General features: G+C 37.3%; 3 protein-coding genes across 13 annotated transcripts in view; 2 read left to right on the top strand and 1 right to left on the bottom strand.

Annotated features, from left to right (window-relative positions):
• The window catches only part of LOC138710100 (clathrin light chain-like), a 30,258-nt gene extending 28,708 nt beyond the window's left edge, over positions 1-1,550 (top strand). For all 11 annotated transcript variants that reach the window (XM_069840733.1, XM_069840731.1, XM_069840727.1 and 8 more), the window contains one exon: positions 1,235-1,550. In XM_069840733.1, coding sequence (XP_069696834.1) covers positions 1,235-1,415 — 181 coding nt within the window. In that variant the 3' untranslated portion in view covers positions 1,416-1,550. The remainder of the gene's footprint in view (positions 1-1,234) is intronic.
• LOC138710099 (protein AMN1 homolog) lies at positions 1,471-9,821 on the bottom strand. Its single transcript, XM_069840722.1, has 5 exons — positions 9,619-9,821; positions 5,350-5,627; positions 3,125-3,339; positions 2,485-2,650; positions 1,471-1,654 (listed from the first exon to the last, which is right to left on the bottom strand). The coding sequence occupies exons 1-5, from the start codon at positions 9,657-9,659 to the stop codon at positions 1,581-1,583; spliced, it is 774 nt and encodes a 257-aa protein (XP_069696823.1). The 5' UTR covers positions 9,660-9,821; the 3' UTR covers positions 1,471-1,580.
• A 982-nt stretch (positions 9,822-10,803) lies between these two features.
• On the top strand, positions 10,804-21,579 carry LOC138710098 (mitochondrial import inner membrane translocase subunit Tim8-like). The gene is made up of 2 exons (XM_069840721.1): positions 10,804-11,071; positions 21,286-21,579. Exons 1-2 carry the CDS (start codon positions 10,967-10,969, stop codon positions 21,451-21,453), a joined length of 273 nt encoding a protein of 90 aa, XP_069696822.1. The 5' UTR covers positions 10,804-10,966; the 3' UTR covers positions 21,454-21,579.
• Positions 21,580-25,607: the final 4,028 nt, after the last annotated feature.

The raw sequence follows: 25,607 nt of genomic DNA, 5'->3' as shown, positions 1-25,607 counted from the left end.
AATGAACAATAAGGTGGTATAGATATTTTTTTTCTCTCCAAGTTTATGGATAAATAAATTTCAACAAGAAGCATGGAAAAAATAGTACCTTTTTAAAATTCTGTTATAATTTGTAACTTGTGTACAGTATATTGCTTTACTAATCAGTAGACTTGGAATTTCTATGTATTTACATATTCTGTTCCTTGCCATTTAGATGCTAGGAAAATATAACTGTCCACAAAACACTATATTAGGGTTATTACAACCGACTTCCATTTTACATATTTGTAGGTGTTTTAGATATTGTTTGTGATGTTACATAAAATTACATTATTTTAGCATTTTCGTATTCACATGTATATAAATTCCCTATGTTAAAATTCGGAACTTCAGCTCGGGCTATTGTAGCTTGCCACAATAGGTGGATTAAGATGAGTGACAGCTATTCTAAAGATCATTGCAAGTAAAGAAACCTCTAAAATGGGTTTTAGGAAAGGTTCCAGTAAGTTGCTGAACAAATGTAACTTTTCGTTCTGCAAAGAAATTTTACAAAGTTACATTTGTTCGAATCAAATTTCTGCACACCTAAAGGAGAAAACTAAAATTGTTTCAATAATTTATTTTCATGATACAGTGTTCTCTTAAATTGACTGTGAATATTGAGAAGTAAATGAATAGCTTTCCCAAAACACGCTCTGAAATGTTTAATATAAAACAATTTTTATCTTGAAGAGGGAGCAAAAACGCAAATTTTTATTGGACTTTTTTTTTTTTTTTATATTCCTGAGTTTATATGCATAGAAGCTAATGAAGGTTTATAGTTCATATCTTGCTTCATTAGGGTAAATTATTTTTCATCAACTACACAATAATTTGAACTTCATGGAAGTTGTGGTGGGAAACTTCTTTATCATATAATACCAACTCAGATGCTCTTACAAAGCAAGCCAGTCTTGTGCAGGAATACAAAGATATTGAAGCAATATTATGGATTTGTTTAGTCAACTGTTCGAAGACAGGTCTGAACCTCACAAGTGATAACAACAAGACACTACTTGTGAGGCAACTAGCCCATGTTATATCTGAACCTATGCAGCACACTAATATGATCTGTAGTCCAATAGGAATACCTACAGCGAAATAGGCCATTCCCATTGGTAACTATGAGTAGGTATGCAGTCCTTGTTAACATCACCTCATTTGTATGGGACATTTATATTTTCATGAATTTCCTTATGTTTTCTTATGTCAGAAATGCTGAGAAACAGTTCGTGGCAGAGGCTGATGAAATCGAACCCGGAACTGAATGGGAACGGATTGCAAAGCTGTGCGACTTCAACCCCAAGTCCAGCAAGACTAGCAAGGACGTGTCCAGGATGCGGTCCATCATCCTGCAGCTGAAGCAGACGCCACCTGCAGCCAAGCGTGCTTGAATGTGCATTCCTAGTATGTTAATGCGGATTTATATTAAGTAAATGCTTTGTGAGATTGTTATATTACTGTATGTAGAGCCTTTATTTACAAAAGTATTATGTAATACAAAGAAGTGGATAAATAATTGAATCGTACACCACCAACAATTTTGTTTTCCAATTTGTTCAGTAGATGCTCCAAGACAGATGTTTCACTTTCGACTTGGCCAATAGAGTTTCCAATGCAATTCTGCTTGCATCTGTGAACATACATTGGATATAAAACAACTGGGGGGGGGGGGAAAAAAAAGAAACATGATGTAACACTAATACTGTCAACTGTCTGCAGACTGAACCCCTGACCTTTTACTGTCAGGGCAGCGAATTCCATCTTAGAGATCCTCTCACTTCAGCTTCATCACAATAGAATAATCTCCTTGCCAAACTTAGTCAGAGTAGAGAGTGCAGCTAATGTTCAGGACTTTAATGGCTCTAGCATTTCTTGCACTGCTCTGTTCCCTCAGAGGTATATTGCAGTAATGTGATGATGTAATTGTAACATGTGAAGTTCAGCCCATAGAACAAATCTTAGAAGGAAAGGCAGCATCTGAAGAAGGGGAGGAGGAAGGAAGGAATGGTGAATCATCAACAATGCAACGATATACCTCACGAGATTTGATGTGGTATACAGAGAGTTCCTATGCAGTGTTCTGTTGGCTTAATGGCGGTAGTGAGGAGTGCCTGTCTGTATGCCAATAGGTTTTGTTAGGTCGAGTGGGACCGGTCTGCATAGGAACTCTGTACAGGTTTATCAGGAAGCAAAAATACAACATAGCTTAATGGACATGTGGATGAAGTAAATTAGATTGTAAGTATTATTTACCAAGCTTGAGTAAATATAATCCCTCCCTCCTCTTTTTACTTAGTTAGTAAATCAGTATTTTACTAAGTTAAAATGTTTATATTTCTATATCGTGTTAATATACTGAATGTGTGTAACATCAAAACCTATGTAATGTTATATTTCCTTGGTGATTCATTCATTTTAAGTAGACGTAAAATCCAGGTTTCTTGTATTTGAAACAGTTACCTGAGACAGGACATCCATCAAAGATGAGGATCTTCAAGTTGTTGCAGTGGAGAACAATGGCCTCTATCGCGAAGTCTGTCACATGCAAGCAGTTCTCGAGATGCAGCTCTTCCAGGGACTTCCCACAGTCTCCCTGCACTAGGGCCAGGATACCCTCGTCACTTGCCTGTTGATGTTTGAAAAGAAAGTGGAATTACCATTCCCAACACATCCATCTTAATCAGCTGTGTATGTAAAATTTCTTTTCTGTCACGTGTTATCCACTCTGATAACATGGTAAACTGCAGTGACAGCCTACATTGCATTGGGAGGCCTATTCATCACATCCCTCATGAAGCCAAATGCCTGCAATTGGTTGACAAAAGCATCCAAGACAAATGTACAGTACTGAACATAAAATGTCATTCTCTACTTAATGTGCAGTTGGTAGCCATGATGGAATGAGAATTGCAGAGGTACTGAAATGTTTGAAAAAGCCCAATGTGCACACCAACCACAAAATCTCAGAGAACTATCAAGAATAGAACTGTTCTCTTTGAATCGATGCTGTGGTCTTAGCAATGGCTGGGGTTTTATCTTTAGACTATTTCTGGTTTCACCAACATTTAAACCATTTATCATCAAAGAGGTTTCTGTTTACCTGAGAGTGCGATATATTTAGCGAACAAAGGTTCTTGAGATTGCTTAGCATCTTGAGGGATTCGTCAGTAAGTGCCACACACCCACCGACATCGAGCTCCGTGAGGGCAGGGCAGCTGCTGGCGATGGAAGCCGTTACTTGGTCTGTCACAGCTGTGCAGCGACGCAGGTACAGGTTTGATAGGTAGGGAATTGCGGGGAAGAGATCCAGGAGGGCTGCAAATGAACAGAAACAGAAACAAGCACTGGTTTAACAATATTCTTTTAAGCCATAGAGCCTAGTCAACATTAATTTTAATTCTGCTCACGGATTCTCTATACCTATCACTACCTGAGAAAGTTGCAAGTAAATTTACACACGAAGATAACAATACTTCCACAGCAATGGAATTCCGAACAGTATCAGCATGTGCACACACAGTGTGTTTAAAAACGGAGGAAAAAACTTCAGGAACAGATTCCTAATAAGTTGAAAGAAAAAGTACAAAATACAAGTACGGAAATGCATAATTTTTTAATTGACAGGTTGTCCAGCAAGATCTCAAGAGCTAATCAATAGGCTATTTGTTGTAATTACATCTGACACTAATGCACAAATGTGTTAAAATATATAACTAACAAGGAGAGGACACGCTCTGTATATCACCGAATGGAATAAGATTGTGTGACATGAAAGTACAAGACGTACTGTTTAAAGTCATACTTGGTATGGGTGGCCAATGACTCCTCGTTTTGAAAATATTGGCTATTGTTTGTGACGACATACTTCCGTTAGGTGCTTAATAGGGAAGCATTAGACTATGTAAAAGCGTAGCCCATATGGTTGGATGCTGAGTTGTTATTCAGACAACCTAAGTTCGAATCTTAACTGGTCCTATATATTTTTTTCTTTTAATAATGATAAATATTGTGATCACAGTTATCTATTTACATATATCATATTTCTCAATGTATTGAATGCTTCATCATGTTTCAAACAAATTATAATTAACATTGTATTGTAAATGATAAACAAAGAAATATTGCTCATGTAGGCAGGTAAGATGTGTCACTGGTGTCTGCTCTATTTCTGTAGCAGCTATTCCACTTCATTTTGTACCCGATTCATTATGATAAATGTTATAAAAACACACAAAACATACCTATTTCCTGCACCATGCACAGCAAATGAAAGAAGGTTGTCCACAGTCACACACATTTTTCCGCACTTCTGCTGCGAAACAGACATCCTTCACATTCACAAACACTTCTCGTTCGTTTATTAATTTTGATGCATACCACGCATATTTCAACATGGCTTTGAATATAGGAGCTGACAACTGAAAGTGAATAAAAAAAAGAAATAATAATAATAGGCCTATCAAGCTTCAAAAAATGAGAAGGCATTAGGATTCGAACTCAGGTTGCCTGGATGACAACTCAGCATCCAACCATATGAGCTACACCGTTACACACTCTAATGTTTTTCTATTAGACACCTAACGGAAGTATGTCACAAACAATAGCCAATATTTCCAAAACGAGGGGTCATTGGCCACTCATACCAGGTATGACTTTAAACAGTACGTCTTGTACTTTCATGTCACAAAATCTTATTTAATTCGGTGATATACAGAGCGTGTCCTCTCCTTGAAAGTGTATAGGTCATGATGTTAAACTCAATTTAACTCCACCTACAGCCAGGATGAACTCTACAACACATTCTCTTTGACTGTTCGGTTAAGCTACCAGATATAAATATAAGATGGCTACTATGTGTAAAAGAATGGCAACGGACACTGTGCTATGGCTCTACTCTTGATGCATGTAGTAAGAAGTAAGTAACTCCCACAAATAAGCACATTGGAGTTTTTCAGTTGTTCACTGACTTTATGTTATTAAGTGTTGAGGCGGTGTCTCAAATGACGAACTAGCAGCCATGCATTTCATTTATGGCAATGTTTTAGAAGGCTGTCATTTGTACTGAGAATGATACACAAGACACAGAAACATTTAAGCAGTATAAGAGGTGAACGTTACTCATGTGACCAGCATGCTGTGCACGAGCAACAGCAGTGCCACCAGTGTAGCCAGTCAGCAGAACTGCACTCGGGCCTGGGTTCCATTCCTGTTTGGGTTTTTTCGAAGAAGAAAAATTACGACTTCTCGCCTGCGTTAAAATTCAACTATGCTTAGTCATCTTCAAGGGATACTAGCCTACCTACTCCGCAGCACGAATTGTATTACCTGCAGAAGTAATGTCTCTTGTTTGGTTTCGTCCTGGGTTCAGATCCAGCTTCTCTAAATATCTGCACTTATGTATTAAACGTATTGAGTCGTCACTGACATTGCACTCGCTCAGATCCAGTATCTTCACGTTCTTATGCAGTAAACACTCCAGAACATCGCTGCTCACACTGCCTCGCTTGCAGGCAACTGCAAGAAGTCTGCTTTTGAGGTTTGGAGGAAGCATTTCTAGTGTGTCAATATTATGCTCCAAGCACTGCACAGCTTCATCTACACACCTATGAAATGAAGCAGTCAGTCGTAACAAGGATTAGTGAATATTGAGTAAAACTTCGATGGTAATTCTGCATGATGCATCAATCAGGCTGCTATCTTCTCACAATAAAGGTTCCGGGCACCATTAGCATCTGTTGTTGCTTGGTTGATGCATTGTATAGAATTACCATATCGACTTCAGAGAGGCCTAAATAATTATGACTATCAGCAAACTGCTAAAGGCCCCCCCCCCTCCTTTGACCAATAATACAACCTAAAGCGCTTTAATCTGCAGTCATGATTATATATCAGAAGTCGAAGATTATTTTGGCATATCACAAATAGGAGATTACTTGTTGTATTATGGGGAAGGAAACAATAATCACCAATTAGGAACAGGATTCTTTGTACATAAAAGAATAAAATCAGCAGTAAAAAAGGTCGAATTTATCAGTGACAGGTTATCATATTTAGTACTTAAGGGTAGATGGTGCGACATCATAGTTATAAATGCTCACGCCCCTACAGAAGAGAAAGACGACTATATAAAGGATAGCTTCTATGACGAATTGGAACATACTTTTGATCAGTTCCCTAGGTATCACATGAAAATTTTATTGGGGGATTTCAACGCTAAAGTAGGACGGGAGGATATTTTTAGACCAACTATTGGAAAAGAGAGCCTACACGCAATTAGTAGTGACAATGGAGTTAGATTAGTCAACTTTGCCACATCGAAAAATTTAATTGTCAAAAGTACAACATTCCCCCATAAGGATATACATAAATATACTTGGACTTCTCCAGATGGATTGACACACAACCAAATAGATCACATCTTGATAGATAAACGGAGACATACTAGTATAGTAGATATTCGAACTTTCAGGGGTGCAGACTGTAATTCTGACCATTATTTGGTGATTGGAGAATTAAGAGAAAGATTATCAGTAGCCAAGCGAGTAGAGCAACAAGTTAATATTACTAAATTCAATATTTTGAAATTAAAGGACGAGGAAGCTAAGCAAAATTATCAGGTCGAAATTTCGAATAGGTTTGCCACTTTAGAAAGTTCCGACGAAGTTGAGAAAGAATTAGATGTTAATAGCGTGTGGGAAAATATCAGAGATAGTATCAAAATTGCAGCTGAGCAGAGCATAGGTTATTATGAAACTAAGAAAAAGAAACCGTGGTTTGATGAAGATTGTTGCATGGCAGTAGAAAGAAGGAAACAGGCAAAATTGAAATTCTTACAGGATCCAGTTGAGGAGAAGAGAGATAATTATTTCAATGAAAGACGGGAAGCAAGTCGTACACTTAGGAATAAAAAGAGAGGTTACTTGAAGGAAAAACTGAATGAGGTAGAAACAAATAGTAAGAATAAAAACATTCGAGATTTATATAAGGGTATAAAGGAATTTAAGAACGGATATCAGTCAAGGGTAAACGTGATCAAGGATGAGAATGGTGACTTGCTTGCAGACTCTCCATCAATCCTAAACAGATGGAAAAACTATTTTGCGCAACTACTAAATGTTCATAGGCCAAATAGAAATGATCGGGACGATATTGAAATACAAACTGCTGAGCCATTTATACCCGAACCCACGCTTTCAGAAGTCGAAATTGCGATAGAAAATCTGAAAAAGTACAAGTCTCCAGGTATCGATCAAATTCCAGCAGAATTAATACAAGAGGGTGGAAGTGCATTATATAGCGAAATTTATAAACTTGTACTTGCTATTTGGGAAAAGGAAATTGTACCAGAACAATGGAAGGAGTCCATAATTGTACCTATTTTTAAAAAGGGGGACAAAACCAACTGTGGTAACTTTCGAGGAATATCACTTTTGTTGACGTCGTACAAAATTTTGTCCAATATTCTTCTGAGGAGATTAACTCCGTACGTAGATGAAATTATTGGGGATCATCAGTGCGGTTTTCGGCGTAATAGATCGACTATTGATCAGATTTTTTGTATTCGGCAGATAATGGAGAAAAAATGGGAGTATAAGGGTACAGTACATCAGTTATTCATAGATTTCAAAAAGGCATATGACTCGGTTAAGAGGGAAGTATTATATGATATTCTTATTGAATTTGGTATTCCCAAGAAACTAGTTCGATTAATTAAAATGTGTCTCAGTGAAACATACAGCAGAGTCCGTATAGGTCAGTTTCTATCTGATGCTTTTCCAATTCACTGCGGGCTAAAGCAGGGAGATGCACTATCACCTTTACTTTTTAACTTCGCTTTAGAATATGCCATTAGGAAAGTTCAGGATAACAGGCAGGGTTTGGAATTGAACGGGCTACATCAGCTTCTTGTCTATGCAGATGACGTGAATATGTTAGGAGAAAATACACAAACGGTTAGGGAAAACACGGAAATTTTACTTGAAGCAAGTAAAGCGATCGGTTTGGAAGTAAATCCCGAAAAGACAAAGTATATGATTATGTCTCGTGACGGGAATATTGTACGAAATGGAAATATAAATATTGGAGATTTATCCTTCGAAGAGGTGGAAAAATTCAAATATCTTGGAGCAACAGTAACAAATATAAATGACACTCGGGAGGAAATTAAACGCAGAATAAATATGGGAAATGCGTGTTATTATTCGGTTGAGAAGCTCTTATCATCCAGTCTGCTGTCCAAAAATCTGAAAGTTAGAATTTATAAAACAGTTATATTACCGGTTCTTCTATATGGCTGTGAAACTTGGACTCTCACTCTGAGAGAGGAACATAGGTTAAGGGTGTTTGAGAATAAGGTGCTTAGGAAAATATTTGGGGCTAAGCGGGATGAAGTTACAGGAGAATGGAGAAAGTTACACAACACAGAACTGCACGCATTGTATTCTTCACCTGACATAATTAGGAACTTGAAATCCAGACGTTTGAGATGGGCAGGGCATGTAGCACGTATGGGCGAATCCAGAAATGCATATAGAGTGTTAGTTGGGAGACCGGAGGGAAAAAGACCTTTAGGGAGGCCGAGACGTAGATGGGAGGATAATATTAAAATGGATTTGAGGGAGGTGGGGTATGATGATAGAGACTGGCTTAATCTTGCACAGGATAGGGACCAATGGCGGGCTTATGTGAGGGCGGCAATGAACCTTCGGGTTCCTTAAAAGCCATTTGTAAGTAAGTAAGTAAGTCGAAGATTATTTGAAATTGTAAATGAAATTTCATTGGATTATTGCCTGTGAAAATGATTCGTCAGATATATAAGAAACGAAGGTATTTGGGGGCAGGTTGGGTGAATTTACACCTTTCGTTGTGTTTACCTTATGTCTCTTAGATGCTACAATTTTGAGGTTATTTTCAATTATTTAAGTTTTTTCTGTCGTGTGCTGTGCGCAGCAGGACCGAAGATTCGACGAAATTTCGACTAAATGTTGAAACAAAATTACAATGATAAATTTCAGAACACGAATTCCTTCCTTTTCCTCTTACTCCAAAATTCCAACCTTGTGCACACAAAATAAATGAGTGACACTGAAAAGTGCCTTTTAGTAAGCATGATGATGCGCAATCCACGAACGTAGGCAAAACTGCCCTTTTTAGTATTTTAAGATAATTGTTGTCATTCATTCATTTATTTTCTTCCATAGAAAACATGAGCAATGAAGCTTTAAGATGTGGAACAAGTCAAAATTTTACAATTACAATTTTCTACAATTTTACAATTTTGTGCAATTTTTTACAATATTTTGGCAAGATGTAGTGAGATGAGGTGAGGTCCGAGGATTCGCCAAAAGATTACCCGGCATTTGCATTTGTCAGTGAGGTTGATCATACAGTATATGTATACATGGTACCTAATTCTTGATTCATTAAACAAGCTGTAATTTTAACGTGTTCAAAGGTTAGGGCCTGGGTAATATCTGTATCTCTCACTCAAACCATGCAGCTATTCCCTTAATAAATGAAAGTACATTATAACTGGTAAAAGTTTTGAATGAACGAAAAACATAATAGGCCTACAGATCATGTTCTGAAACTTACAAGGACAGCAAACTTCGCACTCTACCCAAGTTCGACATCATTCTTAAAATGTGAAAAGACACACTTGTTCTTCTTCAAATTTGGTTCAACCTCTAGCGTAGAATCCCTATATGTATTTATTATTTGTAAAAGCCGAGACATTTGGAGTCGGAAAACTTTGCCTGAACCAGTAACCTGAACATAAAGTTTTTTTTATTTATTTTCTTTTTTGACATTATAGACGGTGCAGTGTCGCCAACCGGATTTTTAAAAATCCGCTAAGATACATAGTGCAGAAACCGCTAAATTACTATATTGTCAATGTAAACTAGATTTACTTTACTGCTGTTGCTGTTTAAAAAAAAAAAAAACCCTGCTAAATCCCTATATCAGCAATACAAATTTCATAAATTTTACCCAATACTATTTTAGATAACGCTAATAAAATTATTAAAAGCACCCTTAAAGAAATGTTGCACCTACCAACTGACACACCCGATTCTAGGGCATGTTTTTTCAAACATCTCAATGGATGGCAGAAGTATACATATTCCTGCCTGGGACTCGCGTTACGGAATTCGCGCTGGTTCGAGTCCACATGGGGGAAGAAATTTTCTTATGAAATTTCGGCCAGTGTATGGGACCGATGCCCACTCAGGATCGTGATGCACTTGAGGAGCTACGATAGGTAGCGAAATCCGGTTACGCAAACCAGCTATAACGGCTGGGGGGGGGGGGGACTCGTGCTAACCACACGATACCTCCATTCTGGTTGGATGATCGTCCACCTCTGCTTCGGCATGTGACCGTGAGGCCAGCAGCCGGCTGGTCGGTCTTGGCCCCTCGTGGGCTGTAGCGCGACGGATTATTATTATTTACAAGGTAAAGATTGTGTACCAAGTTATGACAAAGTGTTTAAAAAAGAAATCAACTGTACTATCAGAACCATCTATGGTACTGTTCGTACCAAGTGGCAACACTGAGTCATTTGCGTTTCCAACAGTGTCGCCAATTGGTAGAAAAAAATTTATCTCTATCACCTCCAGAATTTTTCCCAAAATTAGGATTTGTTTTAAAAATTCAGCTGATGTCCATCAGTGAATTTGTAAAATACACATAATTCAATGCACATTGTGCAGTGGGCACAATTCACTTCTATTATTATTAAAAATTCTCTATACTTATTTTACAAAAAGGATTGAATAATATTGGCTACTCTGTCTACTAGTCTTCGAAAAATCGAAAATTGCCGTAATTGCTTGTGGGTCTAGTTATATTTGTACTAAATTTGGAAATAAGTTGTGTTGTATGACTATAGTGTGTATGCTTTGCCCCATTTTAAATTTAAAGTGTTAGGAATAAGATAAAAATGTCATATTCTAGTGATGACAGTTCCTCGGGAGCTAAAGATGGTGATCATGAATTGCAGGATTTTTTAATGCTCGAAAAACAGAAAGCACAACTTAATGCACAGGTATGTACAAAGATATAGGTAGAAAAGTAAATCTATAGAAGAACTATAATGGAATGGAATTTAGGAAGGGAGGCACTATGGCCCAGGGCTGCGACCTGTATAATCTCTTGCGCTAATCCTCAATCTAGGCGCATTCCCAAACCCACACTCCACTAGGGTTCACTTCGTACCAAGGTTTCGAGCAAGCAACCCCTCGTCCCTAGGCTAGCCCCTTTCGTGAGTTGCCAACCGGCGATCGGGGAATGCTATGGAATGACGAAATTATGTAGATATGGGAAAAATGGGAGAACCCGGAGAAAAACCCCAACTGGGATCCGCGATCTTGTCCACCACAAGTGTCCACACCTGTGGAGTAGTGGTCAGCGCGTGTGGCCGCGAAACCAGGTGGTCCGGGTTCGAATCCTGTTCGGGGCAAGTTACCTGGTTGAGGTTTTTCCAGGGTTTTCCCTCAACCCAATACGAGCAAATGCTGGGTAACTTTCGGTGCTGGACCCTGGACTCATTTCACCGGCATTATCACCATTTCATTCAGACGCTAAATAACCTGAGATGTTGATACAGCGTCGTAAAATAACCCAATAAAGTGAAAAAATGAAATCCACCACAAGTGCACTATGGATTTTGAAAAATCCCAGCCCTGACCGGGACTCGAACCAGGGACGTGTGCGTGACAGACCGGAGATCTAACCGCTCAGCCATCACAGGGGCCACAGAAGAACCAGAACAAAGGAGAGAGAATTTCTTCGATGTCTCCCCGCACCACACACGGGATTGACATCTAATTTGTGTTTCGTTTGAGGTGAAATGATGAGACAGCTAAGTGATACGATGCCGAGTTATGTGACAAGGTTAGTGGGTTAGTTGAGGGGATATGTGTGACATGAGGCCGATGAATCTGAAAAGTTTTTAATGATTGAAGTACCGGTACGTTTTCTCTCCCTGTGTAGTGTGGGGAAATATCGTAGTTTCACCATTTGTTTTAAGTTTTGTACTACGAATAATATAGAGCACTTAGCACGTGATTTCACTTTCTTGCATTCAATGGTTTGGTTATTTAAAAACAGCGAGTTTGCAGGCCTAGCTAATTGGGAACCACTGGTAAAGATTTGGCGAAGCAACCGCACAGTTAGTTCGGAAGTGACAATCCGTCATTACACCACTTGGCTTTTCTATACAGGTACTGAAACTTCCAACTTGAATTTTTCTAAGTTCTCCGGTGCGGGGATCTGTGACAGATTAGGTTAGATTAGCTTAGACTAGTTTAGGTTTTTGGTATGCCGTTCATATACGAATCTGTGACAGGTTAGGTTACGTTAGTTTAGGCTCTTTGTATGCCTTGCATGTACTGAGTGAAGTGAAATATGCGTTTCTCGTTGTATTTTGAAGTATTATAGCTGCATCTTTATTTCACGTGTTCAATAAACACTTTTAGGTTAACTTATATACACCGATCAATTCTTTCCAATTTTTACCCTTTTTTTTAATATGTTTTCAAGTCAACTGACGTTCTATACGAATTCTTCACATTCCAAACTACCTTCCCTAAGAAAATTAGACCATTTTTCCAGTTTTTTTTTTTTTGCCAAAAACCTCCAGTGTCGCGTGCTATAGAAAACCCCACTACTTTGTTACAGACCAGGATAAAGCTTCAATATATATGCGCCACTAGAAAACATTCCTAAAATATCTTTAAAATCGCTAAGATTTATAGTGCGAAGTAGTGGAAATTGGATGTAGTCACTAGAAAAGCTGTATGTCCACCCAAACTGTCCCAAATACTTACTCTAATTATACACGAAATTCATTGTATGTGAATGAAGAATACCGCCATATTTCCTTAATGTGACGTAATGTGAGGAAGGGAATGATGGGATTTTCAGTGTCACCAGTGTGCACTGTGGAGAGTGGCATGCGGGGATGTGATATGAACCCAACCTCTCCCATAATACTGATCTATATTTTATTTGAAATGTTGCCGCCCCTGCTCTGCTGCGTTGGGAGTCGTGTGAATGAAGCGAGAAGCATGCCTTGACCTCCAACATGGCGAATCGTTCGAACTACTACTCATAATTTTTACATTTTGCTTCTGAATTGCTTTTTGTGCAATATTAATGTACAGTAGTTGGTAAAGCCTAGGTCAAGATTTCGATTCTTCAAAGTCTGGATCAACTCAGTTCCTACAATGCATCGCACATCAATCTGGGATTCAAAATTAAGTTTGTGTTGGATATTTTATTCAGAAGGCCAATTAAAACGCATTTTTCATTGTTTTCTTTTCTTGAATCTTCTTTTGCTGCCTTAACATGTATTACTGATGTTTCATAGATCGTCCATACAGCTGGAACAGACCTGAAGCTAGATGCAATCCATTCAACTTTCAATAGATCTTCCTCCAGAAAATTTGCAGAAATCTGTAATTCCCTGCTGTTTTTGGGGAAAGCATGGTTTGAAACATATTACAACTTATCAATAAAAGCTTTAAACATATTAGCTCATGAAATTGACTTCACTGCATTGGAAACTGAAAGTTCGAGTCTGTGATTAGCACATTTCCAAATAATAATTGACGAGCATTTCTCCTTACCATCAATGCTGCACCATTACACATTAAACTTATAATTTGTTAAAAATAAGAATCAAAGCAGTCAATTATGGAATCAAACACACTCATTCAACTCGACCAGATCTAAAACTAAATTAATTGGAGCATCTTTATCTTTTCACCGAATGCAATTAGACTGGATTTCTTACTTAAAGCAGGAGATTCATCAGTGGTGGCTCATGCAAGAAATCAGTTCAGAGCTGCACTGTTTTTTAAATAACCAACGCAAGAGGTAAAAAGGAAGAAAACAAGTATAGCTACAGAAAATTGGCTATTATAATATGATGTTAACTCATTGTAGAAAAATGAAATGCATGCATACATTGCTACTTTCTGCTACAGAATTTATCATTCACTCAAGTTGAATCTTCTGAGTTGGAAGCCATACTCTTTTAAATCGATAGCATCGCTAGTACACTAAGCCAATGCTCGTATTATGAAGAAAGGTCTTTATTCTCTTAAGTGATTAAAAGTCTTCTTTCCTCCATCTGTAGGTTTTTATGTTAAGTTTAGACCTTGAGTATGCCTGCTCAACTGTTTTATTTCTACTTTTTCTAGCAGAACAAGGCCTTCACAGTGTTTGCAACAAGCAGAAAAGTTGAAACAAGTGCATAAACTTGACACTTCTTATCTCGCAACTCAATCTCTTATAGAAGAGCTACAAAGTTCTTAGCTGTTGTAGTGGCAAGTTACAGACATGAAGTCATGGTTTCTTTGTGCATCATCATTTCATCATCAGATGCATCATCATCTTGTGATTAATAATAATAATAATAATAATAATAATTCCTAATGGTTTCGATTGTTCTGCTGTGTCATTTACACACAGTATAATTGTTCAAAATTTGGCAAACATAGAAAAATGTTGTGAATTATTACATTAAATTGCTGCCCATACACATAAGTGCTGTTCTTCTACCAACACACTGTTAGATTTCAAACTGAACTCTCCCAATTGAATAACAAGCACATCCTTCAGGTCAATTGAAGGAATCTCCTGTTCTTTAAATCTGCTTTTTTGCTCGACCATACTATAATACGCTCGTTACATGTGACGTAACTGTATCTTAATAACATATGTTAAAGTACTGCTATTCATTATGTTATGTTCTTGTAACTATTGATTTACAACTAAGCCTATGCTTAATATCATATGCGCAACATCTTGCAAGCTTTCTGTTGTGTGATGTTTCTAAAGTACGTACATGAATTAAGAAATGGGTATAGAATTAGTTTCAGACTTTTTATTGATGCTCTAATTCAGTTCCAAATTTAAGTTGATGTTGGCCATGTTCAATGGCTTCCCTTTGGGAGGTTACTGTTTTCTCTGTTATGATTGTTTCATAGTTTCATTAGTAGGGAGCGGATTTTTGTGTGCTAAAAAATTTAAATATATTTATTTTTTGTGCTAAAAAGTACGAAAATATTTGCTAAAAATAAAAAATAAATTTTTTAAATATGACAAAAATACCTTACTTAGCTTTAAAAAAAAGTGTTATTAGGTAGCTAGTCACCAACCACAGTTGAGTGCTTGTAATTGGCCGAGAACTGCAGTGAACAACAAAGGTCATCTCCAAATTCTCCCATCACAAATGCATGCTGATTATCTCTGAACGACTTACACTGTGAAAACGATCTTTCCACATCACAGGACGTCAGATGTGCATATTTAAAGAGAGGAATGTCACAAACACATACCCGTCAATTTCATCTACAGGCACACCCTCCAATACTTGAGCAACTTTACACATTTTTTATATCCACTGTTTTTCCCAAACACATTCTGGAATTTGTCCCTTAGTACTTGTACTTCTGAACCTGGTAGCGAGTCTAGTTTAATTTTCACGGCACGCAACTCCTTGTTTCAGACAACAGGTTTTTGGATGTTTCGAGTTTTTTTATGGTGTCACTCAAAAAGCTTAGTTTTGCTAATACGAAAGCCAAATCATTTTTTAAACAACTATCTTTCAGTATATCTTGAAGGATATCGATTGACGAAGCCCTATAACAGGGAATCACAACAAGATGTATTGCCTTACTTGATAGACATGAGAGAGAGGCGAGAGATTTATTTAAATTAAATAACGTTCATACCCAAGCTCTTATCTGTTGTGTTTCATAAACAAAGCATGAAATGAAATCATCTTCAGCAAGAATAAACATTGCTAATTATGTGTTGCAAGATCTCTCCTCCTTGTCCATGTTAATTTATTCTCTAATAATAACACTGATATGCTGCCTAGCAGTTCTCAGAACTTGAGGCGATACTATTACAAAAATGGATCACGAATACACCACACAGCGCTTAGAAACACGAAGAAATCAAGAATTCTTAAAAAAGATAACTTACGTCTGAGTGATATAATTGATTTAGTTTTAAAATATTTAAAAGGTCTTGTAAAAAAATTATTTAAGTAAAAAAACTCCAAGATTTATATGTTTATAATAAATTTCCTGAAAATATGTGTTTACATATTTTTTTGGTGAAAATATGTGTTTTTATGTGAAATAAAATTCGGGTTTTAAACTTTAAACTTCATGTTCGGAATTTTTAACTTAGTTAGTTGTGTTTTATCACACGCAAAAAGAATATTTAATTACATAGGAATCCGCTCCTTGTTCATTAGTTAAGCTACTTCTTCAGTGGAGCTTATTTGGGTGTAACTTGCTAGACATGACACTCCTATGTGTCCACTTGGTTTCAGGGAGTCTTTCAATTATTGTAAAATGCTTTATTGTCGCAACTTCAGGTTTACGCCTATGGAATTAGTTTATTTTACTTTATGCGTGGTTTCAAGTGAAGTAGTTATTACTTCTTCTGTAACAGTTCTCGGTGCTTGATTTTGTATCTTCTCTAATATTCCTCAGTTGTAAGGAGATATGATGAGAACTTCTTCACTGCACTACATTAAAGGTTTCACGTAGGCTACATATTGTAGTTGATAGAGTTTTTATTGAACAGCTCCATTTTGTTTTAGAGAGCCTCTTGAGAATGTTAATACTTACTTACGTACTGGCTTTTTAAGGAACCCAGAGGTTCATTGCCGCCCTCACATAAGCCCGCCATTGGTCCCTATCCTGAGCAAGATTAATCCATTCTCTATCGTCATATCCCACCTCCCTCAAATCCATTTTAATATTGTCTTCCCATCTACGTCTCAGCCTCCCTAAAGGTTTTTTTCCCTCCTGCCTCCCAACTAACACTATATGCATTTCTGGATTCGCCCATACGTGCTACATGCCCTGCCCATCTCAAACGTCTGGATTTAATGTTCCTAATTATGTCAGGTGAAGAATATAATGTGTGCAGCTCTGCGTTGTGTAACTTTCTCCATTCTCCTGTAACTTCATCCCTTTTAGCCCCAAATATTTTCCTAAGCACCTTATTCTCAAACACCCTTAACCTATGTTCCTCTCTCAAAGTGAGAGTCCAATTTTCACAACCATAAAGAACAACCGGTAATATAACTGTTTTATAAATTCTAAGTTTCAGATTTTTTGACAGCAGACTGGACGATAAAATCTTCTCAACCGAATAATAACAGGCATTTCCCATATTTATTCTGTGTTTAATTTCCTCCCGAGTATAATTTATATTTGTTATTGTTGCTCCAAGATATTTGAACTTGTCCACCTCTTCAAAAGATAAATTTCCAATTTTTACATTTCCATTTCGTACAATATTCTCGTCACGAGACATAATCATATACTTTGTCTTTTCGGGATTTAATTCCAAACCTATCTCTTTACTTGCTTCCAGTAAAGAGAATATTAATATGATTAGTTACTTTTGTGCACTCCATTCCTGTATGTTTATTACATTGACAGTTTATTTTTGAAAATCACATCTAAATATTTTGAATCGTCTGTCTTCTTCAACCAAGTACTGTTATAGTCAGGAGTGTAGTCGTAAATAATATAGTGCGAAAAGTTTTGTTGTTGTTATTTATTAGTAATGACACTGCCGTTTACTAGGCCTACTAATCTATACTTATAAAATACAAAGTTGAGTAAAAAACAAGTAAGAGAATTGTACCATATGTGTGTACTTAATGTTCAACCAGATTGATTCAACATCATTTGGTTTCTGGCATTCCAGTACAAAGTCTCCATACAAGATTTAAAATTTAAAAGTTTTTTACAAACATTTAAATTTTCCCAATTCATAATAGTATTTTCCTCATTACAAACGACGCACTGAGGTGATGGTAAAATACCCAGTTTATATAAATACTCCGCCAGACAGTCGTGTCCTGTGGCAATCCTTATGGCAGCTACAGTCTCTTTACAGGGGTGATCAGGAAGTATCTCCGACTTGTCAACAAGTCCAGCCCATTTCTTGCCATCACTCTTTATTTGAAGATCTGAGAGAAACTCATTCTTAAATGAGTGGTTAACTAATCATTTCAAGTTATGATACGAAAGTTGGAAGGTCGTTCATAACAATATTTCAGTCCCCGTGTAAGATAATTGTTACAGTATTTTAAAAAAGTAAAAATAAAGAAGCAGAGCTCTCCCAGGTTGCAGAAGAAAGTACCGGGGTGGCATCCTTGCCTGCCCTGACACAACTACACCCTGGATTATAGTAAAGATTCATGTCCCTTTTCCATCCTTCATCAAAGAGTTGGAAGTTAGCTTTTTTTTTGTCTGTTTTATAGTTATTAGCTAAATAGATAAGAAAAGGGACATGGATCTTTACTATAATGGTAATTGGTTGAAGAAGACTGTATAGGTACATCTGTAGTCAGATTAGTGTAATATGTAGCTACTGTTCTCCAACCAGGAGATAAACTGTGAAAGGAATGTGCTTACTATTGCGTCATCTATTGGAGCAAAGTAGATAGATAATATTATCGTTATAACGCCAGTTTAAAAACCATGCGCTCTCCTGCATTTGTTATTTCCTGTATGGAGAGATTAAAAGACCAGGAGATTAACAGTGATCTAATTTTGTAACTAGGGTAGTATCAATATGTGTGCATCAATGTTATTGTTTGTGCTGTGAGAGCTAGCCAATAGAGTTACGAGTACCCACGTGTGTGACCTTATGACATCTTATGACATCAACATTCATTCACAGCATCACCCCGCTTCGTCTCATCCGGCAGAGACTTTCTCGTGGTTGGAGCACAATAGCTGACGATGTATGCAATGGAGGTGGGAAGGAACCCTCATCTCTTGGCTTAGTTGCTTCATAAGTGATGCCTTGTTGTATCACTTGTGAGGTTCAGACCTGCCTTTGGACAGTTGACTAACAACAAAATATTATCTATATTCCAGTTGTGCAGTTTAGTGTTTTTTTTTTTGCGTAGGATCTTTGAGTCTGCTATACAGTAGAACCTCGATTATCCTCCACCCTATTAACCAATTGGTGGATTATCCATCTGTCTTTCTCTCGCTTTTTTTTTTTTTTTTTTTTTTTTTTTTTTTTTTTTTTTTTGCAGAAATGTATGAAGTACTGTACATTGTATTAGCACTTTATTTTTTCTTGAGAGTGTGTCTTTTCCCTTACACAGTATGGTCTACTGTTCGAATTGTCGTACTGTGTAACTTCTGTATAAAAGTCTTCAAAAAGAAATGTTATTGTGCTAAGTATCGGGAAAAAAAGTGTAAATAATTGAGTGGTTTGGGGAAAGAGAAACTGCAACAGAATAGCCTACGAGACTGGAGTGTATAAAGTATGTAAATCTACAACACGAGACCTCTACTATTCCTATCTTCCCACAGACTGCCATTACAAGGAATTTCCTTGCCCCTTAAAAACCCGTCTTTGACAACGAGACTTAAATTAGTGAACTTGTGATCCACTACCCAGCGTGTTAAATACAAGACCATGGAGAAAATTACCAAAGTATTCACAAAATTTACGAAGATTTTTTTTATGGTACGGATTATCTGATTTTTTTCGATTAACCATTCAGTTCAACTCCTTCATTGCCATGGATAATAGAGACTCTACTGCATTTTGTTTCGGTTCAGCAAGGTCATCTGCAAAGAGAGCTGTTTTCAGTTTTGGTGTTTCTAAAGATTTATGTAAATAAATAGGCGAAATTAATAATATAGATTAGGCGTCTCAAGGCCAACGCATAAAAGTTGTTATAGAGAGCAAGTGTAGATAGCGTAGTCAGCTGAAGAGATAAGCGCAATACCCGAAGATAGCCGATTGCTGATTCCTTTCACAAACATGAGCGAACTAAATTGTAACTGTTGCGGGAGAAATGCCACAAAGGTGCACTTTTGAGTTGTACTGTCACAGTAGACGGTTGTTTTCGAAAGGAATAACATTTCTTAAGTAGTTTGCAGTAATAATAATAATAATAATAATAATAATAATAATAATAATAATAATAATAATAATAACAAATTTATTTTCTAATTATATATTAATGAGTAAAAAGAAGACATCTGAAGCATGAAGAACCATACATTTATGTAATTATTTAAGCACAAGGAACTGGGTACCCTACTCTATTATCTCCTGGCCAGTTGCCTAATAAGTGGTGCCTTATTGGTATCACTTGCGAGGTTCAGACCTGTCTTCGGACAGTTGACTAAACAACAATACTTAATTTTTAGTAAATGGTTTCTGGTATCTTTTTTTTTTTAAGTTTATACTATATTTAAAAGGTAAAAAGGTATCCCCGTAACATGCCATGAAGGCACTTGGGGGGGGGGGGCATGGAGGTAGACCCCCATGCTTTCCATGACCTCGGCACTAGAATGAGGTGGTGTGGTTGGCACCACGCTCTGACCGCCTTTTACCCCCCGGGAAAGACCCGGTACTCAATTTTATAGGAGGCTGAGTGAACCTTGGGGCCGTTCTGAAAGTTTGGTAACGAGAAAAAATCCTGTCACCACCTGGGAGTTTAATAAAATAAAATTCAATTAACAATAATAATAAAATTATAATTAAACTTGTTGGTTATTAAGGTACGTATTCTTATTATACTTCAATATTAATATATTCATTACAATAATAGTTAAATAACATGTTTCGTAATGTTTTCAGTAACTAAAAACAGCAAAAACATGTTAAGAATTCACAAACAATTATTTTAAATTATAACTATTTAAATCTTAAATCTGGTCTCAACTTCTTTTCTCAAGTCCAGCAGTTCTTCACTATATTTGTTACACTGGTCTGGATTCAAATTAGGTAAAAAAATTTAAATTAATAAAGTGGTAACTGAAAGCTTTTATTTCTTCACACATATGCGGTAATAACGACATTCTTTCCTTAGAGATGGAGCCAACACTGTAGCGGTTGCAGATGTCTAATCAAACGTCACAGTCAATGACGTCATCCGGAGATACACGAACTGTTCCCGCATCTTGTTCCGCTCTTACATTAAAAAAGTGAGAGGAGGAAGTGCTCCAAGAAGGCCCTATTTAGACGTCTGATATAGATGATGAATAATGTAGTGCTTAATGTGGGACCTTTTGGAAGGCATTGCACAGAATCATTGAGTTAGACCCATCGTAGCATGTTGCACTCGATTCCAGTTTGTGGTCAATGGGAGATGGACACATGTGGCTACCATCTAACACTAAAAAATTACACTGATTGTAAATGTAGAATTAAATAGCTGCCTTTTCTTGTTCCTTGTTTCAGATTCACGAATTCAATGATATATGCTGGGAGAAATGTATGGACAAGCCTGGCAGCAAGCTGGACAGCCGCACCGAGACGTGCCTGAACAACTGCGTTGATCGCTTCATTGACGTGTCGTTGCTCATCACGAACAGATTCGCCCAGCTGCTTCAGAAGAGCGCCATGTAATTACTTGTTTGTTGTTTTGTATACCTACTGAAAAATCGTAAAGAAAATATATGTTTTGTATCTCATACACCGAATTTAATTTAACCTGTACTTTTGAAAATGATATAAAGTCTATTTACAGCTGAAGTGCTTCTCAGTATGTGTCTTCTTTGTAACAGTAGTCACATAGTTGTTATAAACATCATCAGTGCAGCAGAGGAATGTTAATCTCGACACCCTGTTTATTTTATTTTGCTCACTTATGCAGTACAGCAGAACCACGATTATCTGTCAACTTATTAACCAATCAACGGGTTATCCGACTGTCTTTCTCTCTCTCTTTTCTTTGTTTCTTCGCTGCAGAATAGTAATATGCGTTACAAGAGCGGTATGTTGAAGTTTTCATGTTCGAGGAAAAGTTTGAAAAAGCGAAACGTAGTTGAGCTTTTTTAATTTCCGAGAATTGAAAGAAAACATACCGCTCGTATATCGTACATTATTTTGTGCGAAGATCGTTTATTACATACCTGAAAGAGGAATTTCTAATTAGTTGCAATCGAATACAGAAATGTGAAGGGCCAGCAGGACCAAGTATATTGAGAAATATACCATACCATACCATACCTTACCAATTAGTTGCAATGAAATCTCCATCTTGGTTTCTGTTCAGTGACGGCAAATTTGCAAAACAAAAATATCTATCTTCAACATTGTTGCTTTAAAATGTTTTCTGTGTTTACTATGCTCCAGCAGGCCGTGATATACATCTGTCTTTTTTTTCCCCCAGTCTATGATGAGTCTGGAATCTTGTTGATTTTTTCACGGCTTTCTTAATGTTACTTGCATCGCGAATACAGTGGAGTTGTAGAGTTTACTTAATTTTTGCAAATATTTAAAAACAATAATTAACAGTGCAATTTATGTGAAATTGCAGTGGTAAGTTTCCAATTTATAATCATTACTATATTGAACGCCCCTAAAAATAATATGTTAAAAGCCTAAAGCAGTAAAATGAATATGTCACTTAAGCGGTAAGAAGAGGGAAATTGTTATGTGTGTTAGGTTGGGAATACTGAATATGGAATTTTAGACTTTCTGCGGATTGGTTTTGTGCGGAAACCAAGCAAATACGCACAATCTCGCACAAAAAAATATGTAGTACTATACCTTATACAGTACCTATTTTTTCAATAGTGTGTCATTACAAGCCTTTACCCCTACGTAGTACTACTGTCAGCAATAGGAAGTTTCTTGAAGCTGTTTTTCTCAACTTGTACAATAGTCACTACTTTCAAAGAAATGGTCCCAAGAACTTCTGCAGCATGCAGTTCTTGTCCTGTTATTCGAATGCCTGTACTTCATAACTTATATACAAAATATCTTTCATACATGTCAAAAGTGTTCTGCTAAGTATCAAAATAAAAATGCAAATAATTGAGAGGTTTGGGAAAAGAGAAACTGCGGCTCATCTCTTATCAAAATATGATTTAATTAAAAACAAATATAAAGTGTATGAAGTATATAAATCTACAACAGGAGGTCTGTACTACTCCTATCTTTCCGCAAACAATCATCACGGATTAGGCGGTGCCAACAGGATCCATCACTGGGAACATGTTCTACGCAATGCTGGTGACTACATTGAAGGCTTGTAAAACTTAGAACCATGTAAGTATGCTATGAATCGAGAAAAAAATCAACCTATGTTGTTGTTTTCTAATGCCAGGCATTTGGCAATAAAGTCATTTGACCTCGTGCACTCCAATATTTTTCAAAGATATTATCATGGTCAGCCACTGAAGCACAGATTTTGAGGTGTTCTGAATCCATTTCTTGGTTTGAGTTGCACAATGGGCAGTTAGGGGACTGATATATTCCCATTCTATGCAGGTGTTTGGCCAAACAATCATGGCCTGTTGCCAATCTAAATGCTGCTACAGACGATTTTCGTGGTAAATCGGGAATTGACTGTGGATTATGATGCAGAGAGTTCCATTTGATTTTTTTTTTTTTCCCTTGAGAAATCAACCTGTGTATTAACATCTTTCCTTGTTTTTCCCGATTTATTATCTGATTTCAAAACTTCTTACTGATGATGATGATGATGATGATGATGATGATGATGATGATGATGATAATAATTTCCAAGAAATATAAAAACTATGAACAAGAACACCTTTTAATGTCCTTTGGATTTTTCATAATTATGGAAGTATTTACTGTATGAGCTTTATTCCAACTCTTAAAAATCATGTTAATGAAAGCAAAGTCAAGATGTCCTTCAATCCCCTGTGATTTGACGCAAAAGTTCTGCAATAAAGACAAAAGGCTGAGTCCAGAGAAACACTGTATTCCAGCCTCTATACCAATGCTTTTGAAAGACTCTTTTCTTTTATTATTGTTGTACATGAGAAACAAATTTTAGATTCATGAAGTTCTTTCTTAAGTCTGATATCCTTTCTCTTCTTGTTCTCTGAAAGCTTAAAATAAGCATAGATTGTATCATTACCAAAAAGATGGGTTGACTGTTAATACATAGGTTGATTTTTTCCTCGCAATACATAGTATACTTACATGGTTCTAAGTTTTACAAGCCTTCAATGTAGTCACCACCATTGCGTAGAACGTGTTCCCAGCGATGCAGAAGCTGTTGGCACTGCCTAATCTGTTGATGGTGCGAATAGAGCGGTAGGTTGTCTGTAAAACGTCCTCAAATATTCAGAAGCGGATCCCATGAAGTGGCTCCTTCATCTTGGAGATTAGATCGAAGTCGCAGGGACTTAAATCTGGAGAATATGGAGGGTGATAGAGCACTTCCCAGCCCCAGCGATTAAACAATTCAGACAGAACTCCTGCTGAATGTGCCCTAGCATTGTCATGCAGAACAATGCTGGTTATCCATAAAGTGTCGCCATTTTCTTCTCAGAGCTGCTCGCAGATTGTTTTGCAAAAACGAACAGCAGTACTCCGCATTAACGTTCTGCCTTGGGGAACGGTATGCTTTAAGATCACACCATCCCAATCATAGGCAAGAATCAGCATAGCCTTCACATTGGTGGGGGTCTGCTGAATTGTTGTTTTTCGTGATGACTTCACTCGTCCGAATGGGGTTTCAGCTGAGGTTCATAAGATCTGGCTCAGGTCTCATCAATTGTAATGATACGCTGTAAGAAGACCCCTCCTTTGCGCTCATAGAGCTGCAAGAGAGTACGAGAAGCGTCATATTGCTGCCATTTCTGCATGTCCGTTAAATCATGCAGAACCTATTTCGAGGCAGTTTTCCGCATTTTCAGGCGGTCCCTCAGGATGTGAAGCACAGTCGAAGGTGCCAATCCTGTATCTGTTCGGATCCGTCTCCACTAACATGGACACAGTCTGTACATGTTCGTCCTTACTGGTGGGTGACCAGTTCGAGACATATCCAACACACCTTCGCGTCCTTGTCTGAAGGCTTGCTACCGTTCGGTAAGGTAACACAGCCGCACCGCAGCCCTTGATGACACTGTCGTGCTGTCTGACCTCTAGCACATTGAATTTCTAACCATCTTCTCTGTTCCTCCTTCGAAAACATTGTGACTGTATTCTGTGACCGCTTGCTCACAACTGCTCGTCTTATTGTTGTCACTGTGAACGGACATGGAGGGGGAGTGAGAGTTCATTAACTGTGAGGGAGGGGAGGCATGTAAGCAACCTGTGGTATAAACAATATTGCCTGGTTCCTTTGCACGGCATAGTTGCCACTACTAAAAAATCAACCCATGTATATGCATTTAAACATGCAGAATAAAAATATATATGTATTTGAAAGGAAAAATCTTCGAAATATGCAAAATAACTAACATAAAACATAAAACTACGATTGGCAAAGATCCACTTTTACTTTTCCAATACGCCAAATCAATAAGAACATGCAATTGCATGAAGCTGCGCATTCTGTGTGATCACCACACCATGAACGAAGCTCTTACTTCTGCATTGAAGACCGCACTCAACTACAAGCAAAGGATCGCACCGTGTTCAAACAAGGAATTTCCCTTCTTCCAGTTCTACTGCGTACACTAACATGTTAATTACTGGAGGTTTCACAAGGATGGTATTCGGCAAGCAAAATCTAATCCTCGTAAGATGCAAGGGCTATTGTTTTGCCTTTGCGCACAACCTGTGGAAGAATTTTT

This window comes from Periplaneta americana, chromosome 12, assembly GCF_040183065.1.
Source record: "Periplaneta americana isolate PAMFEO1 chromosome 12, P.americana_PAMFEO1_priV1, whole genome shotgun sequence".
Lineage (NCBI taxonomy): Eukaryota > Metazoa > Arthropoda > Insecta > Blattodea > Blattidae > Periplaneta > Periplaneta americana.
This window is presented reverse-complemented; position numbering and strand designations above follow the sequence as displayed.

What these genes read in the sequence shown, in the direction of transcription:
- LOC138710098 (XM_069840721.1), top strand. Translation starts at nt 10,967, where the DNA reads ATGTCATATTCTAGTGATGACAGTTCCTCGGGAGCTAAAGATGGTGAT. An exon ending in AAGCACAACTTAATGCACAG is followed by an intron (nt 11,072 to 21,285) that starts GTATGTACAAAG and finishes TCCTTGTTTCAG; the next exon opens with ATTCACGAATTCAATGATAT.
- LOC138710099 (XM_069840722.1), bottom strand. Translation starts at nt 9,659, where the DNA reads ATGATGTCGAACTTGGGTAGAGTGCGAAGTTTGCTGTCCTT. An exon ending in GTGCGAAGTTTGCTGTCCTT is followed by an intron (nt 5,628 to 9,618) that starts GTAAGTTTCAGA and finishes TTCATTTCATAG; the next exon opens with GTGTGTAGATGAAGCTGTGC. An exon ending in AAGAGACATTACTTCTGCAG is followed by an intron (nt 3,340 to 5,349) that starts GTAATACAATTC and finishes GTTCATTTGCAG; the next exon opens with CCCTCCTGGATCTCTTCCCC.